Source organism: Vipera ursinii, assembly GCF_947247035.1.
Source record: "Vipera ursinii genome assembly, chromosome: 2".
Taxonomy (NCBI): Eukaryota; Metazoa; Chordata; class Lepidosauria; order Squamata; family Viperidae; genus Vipera; species Vipera ursinii.
Window position 1 is genome coordinate 291,391,581 of NC_139513.1, and position 15,882 is coordinate 291,407,462.

General features: G+C 45.1%; 1 protein-coding gene across 2 annotated transcripts in view; it reads right to left on the bottom strand.

Annotated features, from left to right (window-relative positions):
- The window catches only part of FAM219A (family with sequence similarity 219 member A), a 53,576-nt gene that overhangs the window by 4,151 nt on the left and 33,543 nt on the right, over positions 1 to 15,882 (bottom strand). For both annotated transcript variants that reach the window (XM_083354911.1, XM_083354910.1), the window contains exons 3-5: positions 5,332 to 5,434; positions 1,877 to 1,957; positions 443 to 497 (exon numbers count right to left, since the gene is read on the bottom strand). In XM_083354911.1, coding sequence (XP_083211037.1) covers positions 443 to 497; positions 1,877 to 1,957; positions 5,332 to 5,434 — 239 coding nt within the window. The remainder of the gene's footprint in view (positions 1 to 442; positions 498 to 1,876; positions 1,958 to 5,331; positions 5,435 to 15,882) is intronic.

Sequence of the window (15,882 nt, forward strand, 5' to 3'; positions counted from 1 at the left end):
CTCGCCTAGCCGTGGAAATTTTGCGCTCGGTTGTGGTCGTAAGTCGAGGACTACCTGTTTTATTGAAAACGTAAGCCTGGTGGCCAAAGGCTGATTCAGATTCAGTTTGACTGCCAATCTCATTTTTCAATGACTGAGAGAGACAAATGTATTCGAAGTGGGTCTGATGCCCTGAAGATCTCTGCGGAGGAGATGTAATCATTGAATCTCTTATCTGTCCCTGCTTCTGTGATGAAAATTACATCAGGTCTTCCCTAGAGCAGTATCCGAATCCCCATTTCAGAAATATTATCAGCAACTCTAGAAGTTTCAGCCCGAGAAAACTACTGCCAAGGTTCATTGCCTTTAAAAATCCAGTTCATAGTTTTAGATTCCTTGTACTTTGCAAACGCAAAGACGAGTTTATTCTTCACGAGACACAAAGGGATGGAATGGGACCCACCTCAGCTGAAGAATATCCCGAGGAGGAATATCTGGACATGTCAAAATCGTCATCACTGCAAAGCAAGACAAGACACAATGGGGAAAGGCATCTCCAGCAAGCAAAAGAGCGTGCTGTGTAGCACACTGCTGTTCATTTTCATAGACAAGGAGAGAACAGCCCTATGGGACCCATCAGGATGGATCTGGGGTCTATATGAAACGTGACTGTTCTGTCTCCAGGAAGTCACAGAGAAGAGGGTGTGTCAACCTATTCTCCAAAAGCAAGGGTCTTCAAACTTGGCAACTTTAAGACTTGTGGACTTCAACTCCCAGAATTCCTCAGCCAGCCAGGGCTGGCTGAGGAATTCTGGGAGTTGAAGTCCACAAGTCTTAAAGTTGCCGAGTTTGAAGACTCCGCTTCAAAGCTTCTGAGGGCAGGTCAAGAAGCAAAGGATGGAAACTAATCCAGGAGAGAAGCAACCCGGAACTAAGGAGAAATTTCCTGACAGTGAGAACAATTAATCAGTGGAACAACTTTTTCTTCAGAGGTGGTGAATACTCTAACCTTGGAAGTTTTTAAGACGAGACTGGACAACCATTTGTCTGAAATGGTATAGGGGTTTCCTGCCTGAGCAGGGGGTTGGACTAGAAGATCTCCAAGGCCCCTTCCGACTCTGTTATTCTGTTACTTCGTTAATTAATGAGTGGAAAGTTGTGGGTGCTCCATCACTGGAGGTTTTTAAGAGGAGATCAGACAAACGTTTGACCGTGATCGTATAAGGTCTCCTGTTTGAGTAGGGGGTTGGACTAAAGCCCTCTAAGATCCCTTCCAGCCCTAGGGTTCTATGTGCTTCTCAGCCCTCTTAAACACCATCAGAGCTTGTGACTTGTAGCAGTGAGTACCGTCATAATGTCACCAAACAGCTTGGAGTAAACTCACAAAATTTCTCAACACAGCAGTCTAGATACATCTGGAGGACACTGGACTGGAGAAAGACTGTATAGAAAGTGGTGGTGTTATATATTAAAGGTGTACTCACTTTGGGGTGGAAGAACTATGGAAAAAATGAAAGCTACGAACGAAACACGTTCAACAAAGCAAACCTTCCAACTTCACAAAACATTAACTTCTGGGCTTGTTAGCGGGCAAGGTGAATGCACAAATCAGAAGCTGGAGAAACTTGAGGTTCCCCAGAAAAAGGATTCCCAAAAATTCCTCACGGCGCAATCACCTTTCTTCGTATGGCCACGAGTGCGAAGTTCAGAAATTGTGGGTGCTCCATCACTGGAGGCTTTCAAAAAGAGACCGGACAGCCATTTGACTGGGATGATATAAGGTCTCCTGTTTGAACAGGGGGCTGGACTAGAAGACCTCCAAGGTCCCTTCCAACTCTATTTGTCTATTTTCTAAGTAATATAATTTCATAGGTTAGTTTTGTCATTTCATATCTACCTGTCTGTGTCCAGAGCCACCAATGGCTTTTCATCGGGACTTTGATCTAACGAGGAGTAGCCTTTATTAGGAACAACCAGCCTGAAATGAAAGAAAGGAACATTATATGGACTGTCGTGGATACGTAAGAAGCTCAAATTAAGAATAAAAGCTGGTGAAAACAGTAGCTGGGGTTTCAGATTAGGCAAAGATAAAAGTCTGTTTACTACAGAGTTAGAGACAAGGCTTTCTGAGCTACTACAGGTAATCCTTGATTTACAACGGTTTGCTTAGTGACTGTTCAAAGTTACAATGGCACTGAAAAAAGTGACCTAAGGTGGGTATTTCACATTTACGACCGTTGCAACCTCCCCACAATCATGTGGTCAAAAATTCAGAGGCTCGGCAACTGGTGTGTACTTTTGACAGATCACCATTTCTAACCTTTCCAGCGATTTCTGACAAGCAAAGTCGGGGGGGAGCCAGATTTGCTTAAAGACCGCATGATTCGCTTAACATGTGCAGTGATTTTACTTAGCAACTGTGGCGAAAAGGTCGTAAAGTGGGACACAACTTATTTAACAACTACCTCGCTTAGCAAGCTCTCCCAGGTGTGAAGGAGACTGGAGCTACCTGGGTCTTGAGTCTTAGCAGACTGCAGTACAGAGAGTCCTCAACTTACAACTTTTTGTTTAGTGAAGATTCGAAGTTCCAATGATGCTGGACAAAGAAGTGATGTACGACCAGTCCTCCCCCTTACGACCGTCACAGAATCCCCACGGTCACCTGATCAAAACTTCGGTCACCTAGGAACTGGCGTGTTATCGGTGATGGCTCCTTTGTGACTTTCCCAACTAGATTCTGACAAATGTTTCAGTATTTCACTGAACGACCTTAGCAAAAAGATCGTAACATGACTTGCTTAAGGACCACCTCGCTAAGCCATTGAAATTCTGGATCCCAACTGTGGTCGTAATTCGAGGTCTACCGCTAGCGATTTGTTACAAATACCTTTGCCACCAGCTGCAACACAGCTAGTCCTCGCCTTATGACCACAATTGAGCACAAAGTTTCTGTGGTTAAGTGAAACATCTGTTAAGTGAGTTTTGCCCCCTTTTACAACGTCTCTTGTCCCAGTTAAGTGAAACACTGCAGCTGATCAGTTAGCAACCTAGTGGTTAAGTGAACCCGGCTTTCCGCATTGACTTTGCTGGTCAGAAGGTTGCAAAAAGGGATCACCTGACCCCAGGATGCTGCAAAACGTCTGAATTTTGATTGTGTGACCCTGGGGATGCTGCAATGGTCGTAAGTGTGAAAGGTCATAAGTCACTGTTTTCAGTGCCGCTGTAACTTTCAACAGTCATTAAACAGACTGTTGTAAGTCGAGGACTAGCTGTAGTGGAAAGCATAGATCTGTGGCTTGTCCTTTTCCACGACTCCCCTCCCAGTGCCTTCCTTTATATCAGCTGAACGGCCATTTGTTAAGCGAGGACTCCTTGTAGCTTCCACTTGTTCTGAAGCCCAAATCATTCATTCAGCCAGACTCAATTTTCCCTAAAACCAGCAACTCCAGCACAACTGTCAAGCGCTGGGGAAATCAGGGGATTCGGGCAGTTCAAATGAGTATTCCAAGCTTAAGTTCTCCAGAAGAATCTGGCCAACTAACAGTCAAGGGAAACAAGCGGGAGATAAGAAAGGCATTCAAAGTAAGCTGGACGTAGTTCAACTGCGGGCACGCAGGGACTCATGACTTATGACGCGTTTGACCCCTTGGGCTCAGCCTGGTTATCTCCTACAACAACTTATGTCACTCTGCTCTGACTTTCCTGCTACTTAAGGCATGTTCTCTAGTGACTACGGAGCCCATCCTTCTGCGCTTTTGTTCAACTTCTGAACGTCTTTGGAGATTCTCAATCCTCCAGATCATGGTTGGCCCAGAGGATTATTTTTCTCAAAAGGCAACTGGACTTTGCTTGTTTGTTTTTTCCCCTCTGAAAACAGTTTGCTTTCCAAGATGTTTTTTTGGAGGAAAGTGTGAAAAATAGTCATAAGTCATAGTTTTCAGTGCCGTTGTAACTCTGAATGGTCACTAAATGGGCTGATGTAAGTCAAGGACTGCCTGTAAAATGAACTTATGAAGGGCTGTGTCCTTGACTTTCTGCCTGTCATCCTCCTACTTAAACACCAGCTGGGGACAAATAGAACTTGAAAACAGGCTGGCATGTGTGTCAAAATGGATTATAGAAGTCTAATAAATATATTTATTTACAGAGAGTATAAGACTCGCACAGCCACAGACTCAACAATTTTACATCGGGCTGTTGTTCCCTTTCAATCTGATTTGATTAGCTGTTTTTTTGTGTGTGCTTCCGTTAAATGCAACCTAGAGTCACTTTATTTGAATTGGGTGATTCTAACAAACCATGAAATAAAAATTAAAACAGAATAAAATCTAGGTGCAGAATTGCTGACAGCAGCGCCCACCCCCCCCTCCCAAGTCTAATTTCCAAGGCAAATTGCATAATCTTCCGGGGGGGGAGTGGGGGGAAAACATGAATAATATATGATTATTCGTAGCAGCAGTCTAGCTTCTTCCGAATTTTATTTGGGGAAACAGGTCGGAATTGTAGAGACAATGAATTTGGAAGGGATGGCATTCATGGGTTTGCACAGTGTCATGTATAATAACTGAAGCGGAAGGAGTGGATTTGCACAAATAATCACATCCAAGACATGTTGCAAAAATGGAGCTGTGTTTAGGAAAAACTGAACTTGGTCTCGTCCACACAATTTGAACGGTGGAGCCCACACAATTTGAACGGTGGAGTCCACACAGGTGGAACGGTGGAGTCCACACAGGTGGAACGGTGGAGCCCACACAGGTGGAACGGTGGAGCCCACACAGGTGGAACGGTGGAGCCCACACAATTTGAACAGTGGAGCCCACACAGGTGGAACGGTGGAACCCACACAGGTGGAATGGTGGAGTCCACACAATTTGAACGGTGGAGTCCACACAGGTGAAACGGTGGAGCCCACACAATTTGAACAGTGGAGTCCACACAGGTGGAATGGTGGAGTCCACACAATTTGAAAGGTGGAGTCCACACAGGTGGAATGGTGGAACCCACAGGTGTAACGGTGGAACCCACACTGGTGGAATGGTGGAGTACACACAGGTGGAACGGTGGAGTCCACACAATTTGAACGGTGGATTCCACAGGTGGAATGGTGGAGCCCACACAGGTGGAACGGTGGAGTCCACAAAATTTGAACCATGGAGTCCACACAGGTGCAACGGTGGAGCCCACACAGGTGCAACGGTGGAGTCCACACAGGTGGAACTGTTCGGACTTCACAATTCAATGTGTGGGCTGGGGAATTCTGGGACTTGAAGTCCATCCCTCCTAACGCTGCCAAGGTTGAGAAACCTTGTTGTAGGCACACAAAGCATCTCACGAGGAAGAAACATCCACCTTGTTCGAGCCATGACGTTGGTCTTCTTGGGTTGCTGATTAACCGGGCTCCCCATGGTGCCATTTTTCAGGGACCCCTTCCGAGCCAGCTCTCGCTGCTTCTCTGCAGGAGAAAGACAGACATCGAGAAGGAAAGAGAGTTAGGCAGGCGGCCTCTCGTATGGAAGCCAACTGCAAGGCAATATATTAGCCAGAGTTTGCTCCAGGAAAAGCAAATACCGTTATCAGGAAGTGTGTGACATCTTGGGGGTTATTTGTGACATAAACCAGGATGGGCAACTTGTGGCCCAGGAGGATCTCCAACGGCACAGCCAAAAGTGTATTCCAGGTTGTGTGGACGTGGGGAGCAAACAGAGGCAAAGAAATGTCTGTCATGATGTCACTGTTCACATCTAACTTTTCTATTACAGGTAGTCCTCGAGTTACGACCGCAACCAAGCTCAGTATTTCTGTTGCCAAGCGAAACATTCATTAAGTGAGTTTTGCCCCATCTGATGATCTTTCCCGCGACAGTCGTTAAGTGAATCACTGCGGTTGTTAAGTTAGTAAACTGGTCGTTAAGTGAATCTGGTTTCCCCCTTGACTTTGCTGGTCAGAAAGTCTCAAAAAGAGGATTGTGTGACTCCAGGACACTGCAACAGTCATAAATATGAGTCGTTTGCCTAGTGTCCGAATTTTGATCACGGGACTGTGGGGATATTGCAACGGCGGTGTGAAAAATGGTCATAAGCCATTTTTTTTTCAGTGCCGTTGTCACTAAATGAAATGCTGTAAGTTGAGGACTACCTGCATAAATCCCTCCATCTTCCACCATTCATTCAGAAATGAAGAAGCTTCTCGGTTGAAAAGCGAAACCTCTTCAAGCAAAACCAAGAAAGTCCAGGTGCCTTTGGAAAAAAAAGCCCTGTTGGGATAATCAGGACCTGGATGACTGAGAACCTCCATAGACAATTAGCCCGATTAGTCTTCGACTTACGACCACAGGGTGGTCATAATTTATGTCCCTAAGTGAGCTTTGCCCCATTTTATGACTTTTCTTGCCACATTAAGTGAATCACTGCAACTTTTTAAAAAAATTTTTAATTCCATTTATATCCCGCCCTTCTCCGAAGACTCAGGGCGGCTTACAAGCTTAGCAGTAGCCTTCATTCTATGTATATGCCTGCTTGTTAGGGCTTTCACACACCCCCCCAAGCAGCATTATTACAAAGTCAGCTTAATTGCCCCCAACAATCTGGGTCCTCATTTTACCTACCTCGGAAGGATGGAAGGCTGAGTCAACCTTGAGCCTGGTGGGACTCGAACCTGCACTAATTGCAGGCAGCTGGTGTTACTTAAGGAGGCATTAGCCCACTGCGCCACCAAGGCTCTGTTAGTCACATGGTTGTTAAGTGAATCTGGCTCCCCCCTTGACTTGGGGATCAGTGACCCTGCAACCGTCATAAATGTGAGTCGGTTGGCCAAGAGTCTGAATTTTGAACCCGTGGCCAGACCTGATCCAAATTGACAACTGGCATGTATTTATACTGTTTGATGTATCCTGGGATCATGTGACCCTCTTTTGTGACCCCCTTCTGACGAGCAAAGTTAATGGGGAAGCCCGATTCATTTAACCGTGTTCCTAACGTAACGGCTGCAGCGACTTACTTAACAACTGTGGCAGGAAAGGTCGCAAAATGGGGGTAAAATCCACTTAACAACTGTTTCGCCTAGCAACAGAAATTTGGGGTTCTATGGTGGTCGTAAGTTGAGGACAAAAGGGGATGATATGACACAGGGACACTGCAACCGTCATAAATGCGGGTCGGTTGCCAAACATTGGAGTTTTGATCATGTGATGCTGCCACAGTCCTAAGTATGAAAAACGGTCACGTCCACTTTTTTTCAGGGCTATTGTAACTTTGAACAATCCATGAACTGTTGTAAATTGAGGACTGTGTACGTTTAGACACATACGTTTATATTTATACGTTTACTTCTCTTCTGTGATGTTCTCATAATACGTTAAATGTTTAAGGGACATTGCAGCTCAGAGTAATGGTTTTGCAACATCTTTAAGTGTCGCCTTTATTGCTAGTATCCTCTGATGCTTTCTCAAACTGGGGAGGGTACGCAAGGAAATGCGTGAAGCTACATCTAAACAGCTTTGTGTGTCTGTGTGTGCCACGGTGGTTTGAAACACCCACCCCCCTTCCTTCTACCGATCTGCCAGCAGACAGCTCTGCGGTGCTGTGCCTTCTGTGTCTACTCGCTTCCGTCCCCCCGGTGCTGCCTTCATGGAAATGAACTAAAATCAGCTTCATCCTTTCCTTCCTTGGTTTAGCCTTTGGCCACAAACTGGGGCTTAATTATAGATCTTCAGAGCCATCACTGCCCTCTTAATTATTCATGGTCTCATTACAGAGGTGGGAAGTTAAGGCAGAGGCAGCGTCCAAGCAAAAACATACGAAGCTAAAACATAACAAAGAATGGTTGCAGGAATTGGATTTGGGTAGCTAGTTCCGTGCGCCTTTGGCGTCCAGTCATACCGGCCACATGACCATGGAGACGTCCTTGGACAAGCGCTGGCTCTTCGGCTTTGAAACGGAGATGAGCACCGGCCCCTAGAGTTGGAAACGACTAGTACGCATGTGCGGGGGAACCTTTACCTTTACCTTTTAGCTAGTCTAACCGAGAGAAGGATTGGGGAGTGACATGATAGCAGTGTCCCTATATTTGAGGGGCTGCAACAAAGAAGAGGGGGTGGGTGGGTGGGTGTCAACCTATTCTCCAAAGCACTAGAAGGCAAGACAAGAAACAATGGGCGGAAAGGAGAGAAGCAACCAGAACTAAGGAGAAATTTCCTGACAGTGAGAACGATTAACCAGTGGAACCACTTGCAGTCGGAAGTTATCGGTGCTCCATCACTGGAGGTTTTTAAGAAGAGACTGGACAAATGGTATAGGACAGTGGTGGCGAACCTATGGCACGCGTGCCAGAGGCGGCACTCAAAGCCCTCTCTGTGGGCACGCATGCCATCGCCCCAGCCCTGCCTCTCCCCACGGCCCCCTCCTCACCAGCAGTCCCCCCCGCAGGAGAGTCACTCTCACGCAGAGGAGCGCAGCCAAGGACATGGCACTGGGCAGCAGGGACAAGACTCCGCCACCACGCCCCATCGTGCGCAGATGATGCTGCGGGGCATGGGCAGAGGGCATGGCCGCCATGGCGCTGCAGGGCCACCTGGGCGATTTGCGGCAGGCCGTGGAGGCAGTAGGTGGCCCTGCGGTCGAGGGATGGAGCAGGGGCGATGGGGACAGAGTAGGTGGGGGCGGAGAGGGGGCCGGCGGGGTGGTTTTTGGGCCCTCGGTGTCTAAAAGGTTCACCATCACTGGTATAAGATCTCCTGCTTGATCAGGGGGCTGGACTAGAAGACCTCCAAGGTTCCTCCAACTCTTGTTAATGTTACTTAAATATTAGTGAGAGTTCTCCATGGTCAAAATTACTCCAGATCATGGTTGGCCCAGAGGTTTATGTTTCTCAAAAGGCAACTGGACTTTGTTTGTTTGTTTTTTCCCTCTGAAAACAGTTCGCTTTCCGAGTTGAAGAAGCCTTTTTTGGGGGAGGAGAAACGAAATGTTTTCAAAGGAAAAAAAGAACAACAACAAAGTCCAGTTGCCTTTTGGAAAAACAAAACAAAAACCCTTTTGGGTTCAGCTTCTGGAAAAGCAAACCGAAGGGCAGGAATTTCTGGATAAAGCTAGCCTTCTAACTGATCTTCTCTTAACAAAACCCGCCCGTCGCCATGACTTCATGCCTCTTTAAAAAGTTCTACAGTTTCCATTTGGAAAGCGTTATTCACATTTTCTCTCCCTGGTTGGGTGGGTAAGAATAGCCATCCTCAATGGTCCTGCTTTTTTTTTGTTCTTCCTCTCCTTTCTTAGACAACTCATCCCTTGCATTGCTGAGTTGGAGTTAAAATACAATATAAATCTTCCCCTCTCCCCATCGCTTTTCTTCCTTTGGAACAGCCGTATCCTTCCATTCTTATATTCCAATAAAAGGTCCGCCCACCGTATCATTGTTCTACTTAACTCACGTTAAGACCGTGAATTTTCCAATGTTCTTTCTTATTTTTCAAAGAGTTGGATAAGAGGCCTCCTCGTACCAGACCTGCTTTGCCTTTTTTTTTTAGTAAATATCTTTATTTCCAACTGGGAGACAATTGAATTTAAAGATTACATGGATCCATCTTGCCACAGGTCGGTTAAGCACATTTACACACACACACACACAGAGACCCCAATCATGTTGTAATAGAATATATTTCAAGCTACAGGTAGTCCTCGGCTTACAATCACTCGTTTAGTGACCGCTCAAAGCTACAACTTCACTGTAGCGTGACCATTTTTCGCGCTTACGACCGTTGCAACATCCTCCTGGTCATGTGATCAAAATTCGGATGCTTGGCAACTGGCTCAGATTTATGATGGTTGCAGTGTCCCGGGGTCATGTGATCCTCTTTTTTTGCGACCTTTTGACAAGCAAAGTCCACGGGGAAGCCAGATTCACTTAACAACTGTGTTACTAACTTATCAACTGCAGCGATTCACTTAACAAGTGTGGCAAGAAAGGTCGTAAAATGGGGCAAAATTCACTAGCTTGTTTAGCAACAGAAATGTTGGGCTCAATTGTGGTCGTAAGTCGAAGACTTACCTGTACTGGCCTATCACTCAGATAATTTAGATAGTGGTCCCGGTTTCTTCCATCAGCCCCATTTTTGAAGCCTGTTTTTTCCCCCCCTGTAGTCATCTCCGGTCTTTAAATTAATCAGCGGAATGGCTGGCCTCCAGAATTAATTCTGGGTTAATTCATTAATTTTGGATGAATTAATTCATCAGTGGGATGGCTTGCCTCCAGACATTATGGGTGCTCCTGCCCTGGAGATTTTCCAGAAGACACTGGACAACCATTTGTCTGATGAAGGAAGGAGAATCTACGTGTCCCAGGATAATGTTGCAGGATCCTATCTGGATTGGTCACGGGGACCAGCGGTTTTGTCTTCCCAGGTTACGGACTCCTGCCACAGCCCATCCGCAGGGGAGCTTCCCGCCAACATTCTCTGACACATTGGGGTGAGAGAGAAGTTCGCTGAGGATGGGCTCCAGCACAAGTCTGAAAGTTTGAAAGACTAAACCTCTGGTCCCCGTGACCGACCCAGATTGGATCCTGCAACCCTTTGTGAATAGAATAGAATAGAATAGAATAGAATAGAATAGAATAGAATAGAATAGAATAGAATAGAATGGAATGGAATGGAATGGAATGGAATGGAATATGTGGAATGGAATAGAATAGAAAATATGGAATGGAGTGAAACGGAATAGAATAGAATAGAAAATATGGAGTGGAATGGAATGGAATAGAAAATATGGAATGGATGGAATGGAGTGAAATGGAATAGAATAGAATAGAATAGAATAGAATAGAATAGAATAGAATAGAATAGAATAGAATAGAATAGAATAGAATAGAATAGAATAGAAAATATGGAGTGGAATGGAATGGTATAGAAAATATGGAATGGAGTGGAATGGAATGAAATGGGAATATAAAATATGGAGTGGAATACAATGGAATGGAACAGAATAGAATAGAATAGAAAATATGGAATGGAATAGAATGGAGTGGAATAGAATAGAAAATTTAGAAGGGACCTTGGAGGTCTTCTAGTCCAGTCCCCTGTTCAAGCAGGAGAACCTATACCATCTCAGACAAGTGACTGTCTAATCTCTTCTTAAAAAATTCCAGTTCTGGAGCGCCCATGATTTCTGGTGGCAAGCTGTTCCACTGGTTAATTGTCCTCACTGTCAGGAAGTTTCTCCTTAGTTCCAGGTTGCTTCTCTCTCTGATCAGTTTCCAACCATTGTTTCTTGTCCTGCCCACTGGTGCTTTGGTGAACAACATGACCCCCCTCTTCTTTGTGGCAGCCCCTCAAATACTGGAATACTGCTATGATGTCTCCCCTATTTCTTCTTTTCTTTAGATTAGCCAAACCCAAGTCCTGCAGCTGTTCTTCGTATGGTTTAGTCTCTGGGCCTTGGATCTGTCACTGCACGTTTTTTTTTGTTCGTCAGAAAAGTTCATTTCTAACTGTACATTTTCCCCTGTTCTCTGCACCTGTTGTGATAACTTATCTGGTAACCATAGTGAATTCCATATGACTAGCTATGTTATGGTTTCAGTCTGTTTAGTGCGCATGTCTAGAAGAAGTTCCCAGAGTTATTATCTGTATTGTTTTTCTTCACTTTGCTGTTACTGTCTGTTACGTTAGGATGAAGCTAGCTAGCTCTGTATAATATATATTTAGTTTTTATATTTTGTAAGTAAAAGGTATTTAGTAAGATTATGCGTCGTGTTTTTCTTGCCTTCCTACAAGTGTATCATGCATTCTCTGAAGCACGGTCCGTCGCCCTCTACAAAGGTGATTTTTTACCTTGACATTTTGGTATCGAGGATGGTTTGATTTATGTTTTTGGAGAAGCATGTTTCTGCGGCTGTTATCAGTTAGTTAGTGCTAGTGAGGCAGCGGTGATTAACTGCTGAAACATGTCAGGAAGGAAGCCACGGCTGAAACGGGAGGCCAGGAGTTTGTCTGTTGGGCATCTCCCATCGACCTTAAGAACTCCGATAGCTTCGGCCACACGCCTTGGAGAAGACGCGCCTGCTCCTGTCCACGATGCAAGGTCAGTCACTCCTTTTTCTACTTTTCCAAGCTCCCTGGCAGCTGTTTTTGAAAATGTTCACACTCCAGGGGCTCAAGATGAATTTCAAAGGCTTGGAGCGAAACTTAAAGTTCAGCCGAAGAAAATTCCTTCTGCTCCTTCAAGCCCCAAGCAAACTATGCGAGATAGGGCTATGCAAGGCTACTGTGAACAAATTGGGGTTTTTGAAAGGCGTTTGCAGCAGGCAAAGAAATATGTGTCAATGGTTCAGCAATATGAGAGGAATTATGAGCATGAACCGGCCATATTGCCACACCCACAAGGAGAAGCCATATTGCCTCCTTCTTCCCCAAAGCTAAAGTCACGCCCATCATTGAGTGTCATGCAAGACGAATGGGAACCGGAGGCTCCTATGTCACATGATTATGGGCTGTCTCAAAGGCCATACAGAGCCACAGTGATGTCTGAAGCAAATGTTATAGCACCATCTACTGGTGAAGCTGCATTAAGACATGAATTGGAGCTCTCACTCTCGCAATTGTCTATGGAGGAGTCTTTGCTCAGAGATACAAGATTTCTGCCATCATCTGAGGCTCCAGTCCCTGATGGTGCTAGGATTCCTGTTACTATTGCTTCTCCTGTTAATATTGCTTCTATGCAAGCCCCTCTACCTGGCAGAGCACAGCCATATGTAGCCCACATGCAATTGCCACCGGGTTCTTATATGCGAAGGCCAGAGTCATCTGCAGATTATGCTAATGCACCAGCCCCAGCGCCAGCGCCTCCTGCTGGCCAGGGTGGAATAGCAGCTCAAAGACAGTCACAGCCAGCACCAAGACTACCGGCAGCTTCAATGCAACTGCCGCATGTCCTGGCACAGACGCCACTGGTGCCCCCTGCAGGTTATGGTCGGATTGCACAACCTGCACAGCCAGTACCTCAATTGTATATTCCTCATCAAACACCTTCCATTGTACCACTGGCTGGTGACTCAAAATTAAAGAAGTCAGGACAGAATTACAGGGCATGGGTCAGTGAGGTTGGACTTTTGTTACGCAGAGAAGGTACTCACATGATGGTGTTTAATCCTCCTGCCCAGCCATGGACTCCTGACATATGGGACTTGGATAATAGAGCATGCACAACATTATTGATGTCAATGGACATTGAATTGCAGCTCACGTTTTCACAAGATGCAACTGCCCAACAAATTTGGACTCAGTTAGAGGCATGTTATCGGCCTACATCAATTGAGTCTACATGTTTGCTTTTGTCTGAGTTCCATGGTTCCTGAGTTCAATGGATGTCCTGTTTACTGGCATGTGCGTAAACAGAATTTTGTTTCTTGTTCCTCTACAGAAGCTGCGTATGCTTGTGTGTCTGATGCATGCAATTCTTTAACCTGGTTTGATGCTTTAGTCACAGATATCTGGACACATCCGATTCGACCGATCACAGTAATGGAGGATAATGAATCTGTGGTTTATATTTCTGAAACACGTTTTACAGGTTCAAGGTCCAGACACATTGACATCCGATATCAAAACATAAGGCAACTGGTTAAACAAGGTTTTGTGACATTACAGTATGTGCCTACACGTGATCAAATTGCTGACATGCTGAACAAACCACTTCCTACAGCCCAGCATGAGTATCTGCGTGAGAAGATGTGCCTTACTTGAGTCTTCACTTTGCTGACGAAAGAAGGGGAATGTCACTGCACGTTTTTTTTTGTTCGTCAGAAAAGTTCATTTCTAACTGTACATTTTCCCCTGTTCTCTGCACCTGTTGTGATAACTTATCTGGTAACCATAGTGAATTCCATATGACTAGCTATGTTATGGTTTCAGTCTGTTTAGTGCGCATGTCTAGAAGAAGTTCCCAGAGTTATTATCTGTATTGTTTTTCTTCACTTTGCTGTTACTGTCTGTTACGTTAGGATGAAGCTAGCTAGCTCTGTATAATATATATTTAGTTTTTATATTTTGTAAGTAAAAGGTATTTAGTAAGATTATGCGTCGTGTTTTTCTTGCCTTCCTACAAGTGTATCATGCATTCTCTGAAGCACGGTCCGTCGCCCTCTACAAAGGTGATTTTTTACCTTGACAGGATCATCTTAGTTGCTCTTCTCTTAGCTTTTTCCAAAGTCTCAACATCTTTTTTGTAGTATGGTGACCAAAATTGGCTGCAGTATTCCAGTTTTTTTTTAAAAGCGGAACTAATACCTCGCACGATCCTGATTCTACGCCTCTGTTTATACAACACAGGATTGTATTAGCTTTTCTGGCGGCTGCTGCACACTGCTGAAATGGTAGAAGGATTCTTGCTTGATCATGGGGTTGGACTAGAAGACCTCCAGGGTCCCTTCCAACCCTATTATTCTATAATTGGACTGGAGAGATGGATGAAATTCCACTAGGTTCCTAAGCTCATGAGTGTCCTTTCCAGGACGTCCAAGGTCCATTGCAATCTAGTTGTAGCTGTTCATGGCAGCAACTTTGGATTAGCAGGGAAGAACAGCTCTCCCTGGGCTTACTAAATCTTGGAAGATGTTCTATCGTAATTTCACAAGCTGATACCCATTTGTTTCAATTATTCATACAAATGCGTAGCCAACAGCCAAGACTCTTTAATCTTCTTGCAACATGCAATTGGCCAGTCTTTCTCAGAGAATTATATCCTCTGCCAGGTTCCTATTGCCAGGTTCCTATTGCAAGCCTCCAAGCTCTTTCATCTTCTCAAGTGCTGCCATTTCTTGCTCCATGCGGTTTTGTCTTCGGGGATTTCCTACAAGCTTCTGTTTGTTGCAAATACACACTAAGATGTTCCCAGGCAGCAACACAACAATAGGCTACAAAGACGGGGTCAGGACTGCAGGAACTTAAAATTTGCTTTTCCAAAAGAGCAAGGCCCATTTCGATCGAGGTTTCTTTTCCAGGGCTAGTCCAGCTCCCAAGGCTTATATTACTTCTTGTCCCGCCCGCCGTTAGTCAAATATAACAAAATAACAGAAAAACAGAGCTGGAAGGGACCTTGGAGGTCGTCTAGTCTAGCCCAAGCCCCTGCTTAAAGCAGGAGGCCCTCAACCATTCCATACAAATGGTGGTCCAATCTCTTCTTAAAAACCTCCAGTGATGGAGCACCCAGAACTTCTGAAGGCAAGCTGTTCCGCTGGTCCATTAAGAGAATAACAGAATGTCAGAGTTGGAAGGGACTTTGGAGATCTTCTAGTCCAGGCATGTCAAACTCGTGACGTCACATGAAGTCGCACGACGTATCGTGACTTTTTCCCCATTGCCGGCAATGGGGTAGGCGCAGTTTCGGCATGACACATCTGGCCCGCGGGCCGGCAGTTTGACATGCCTGTTCTAGTCCAACCCACTGCTTGAGCAGGAGACCCTATACCATTTCAATCAATCGGAATAGAGCTGGAAGGGACCTTGAAGATCATCTAGTCCAGCTCCCTCTTCAGGCAGGAGACCCTATACCATATCAATCAATCAATCAATCATAAGCTTGTAAGCCGCCCTGAGTCTTCGGAGAAGGGCGGGATATAAATGGAATTAAAATAAATAAAATAAAAATAAATCAGAATAGAGCTGGAAGTGGATCTTGGAGGTCTTCTAGTCCATCCCCCTGCTCAAGCAGGAGGCCATCGACCTTTCCGTACAAATGGCTGCCCAGTCTCTTCTTAAAAACCTCCCCTGTTGGAGGACCTAGAACTCCTGGAGGCAAATATTCACTATCCAATTAGGGATTTTACACATTAAATGGTGGCATTTCGGGGAACATCAATACAGGTGCATTTTTGTATGCAGCTGATAACATTTTAGATGATATCTAAAGAACT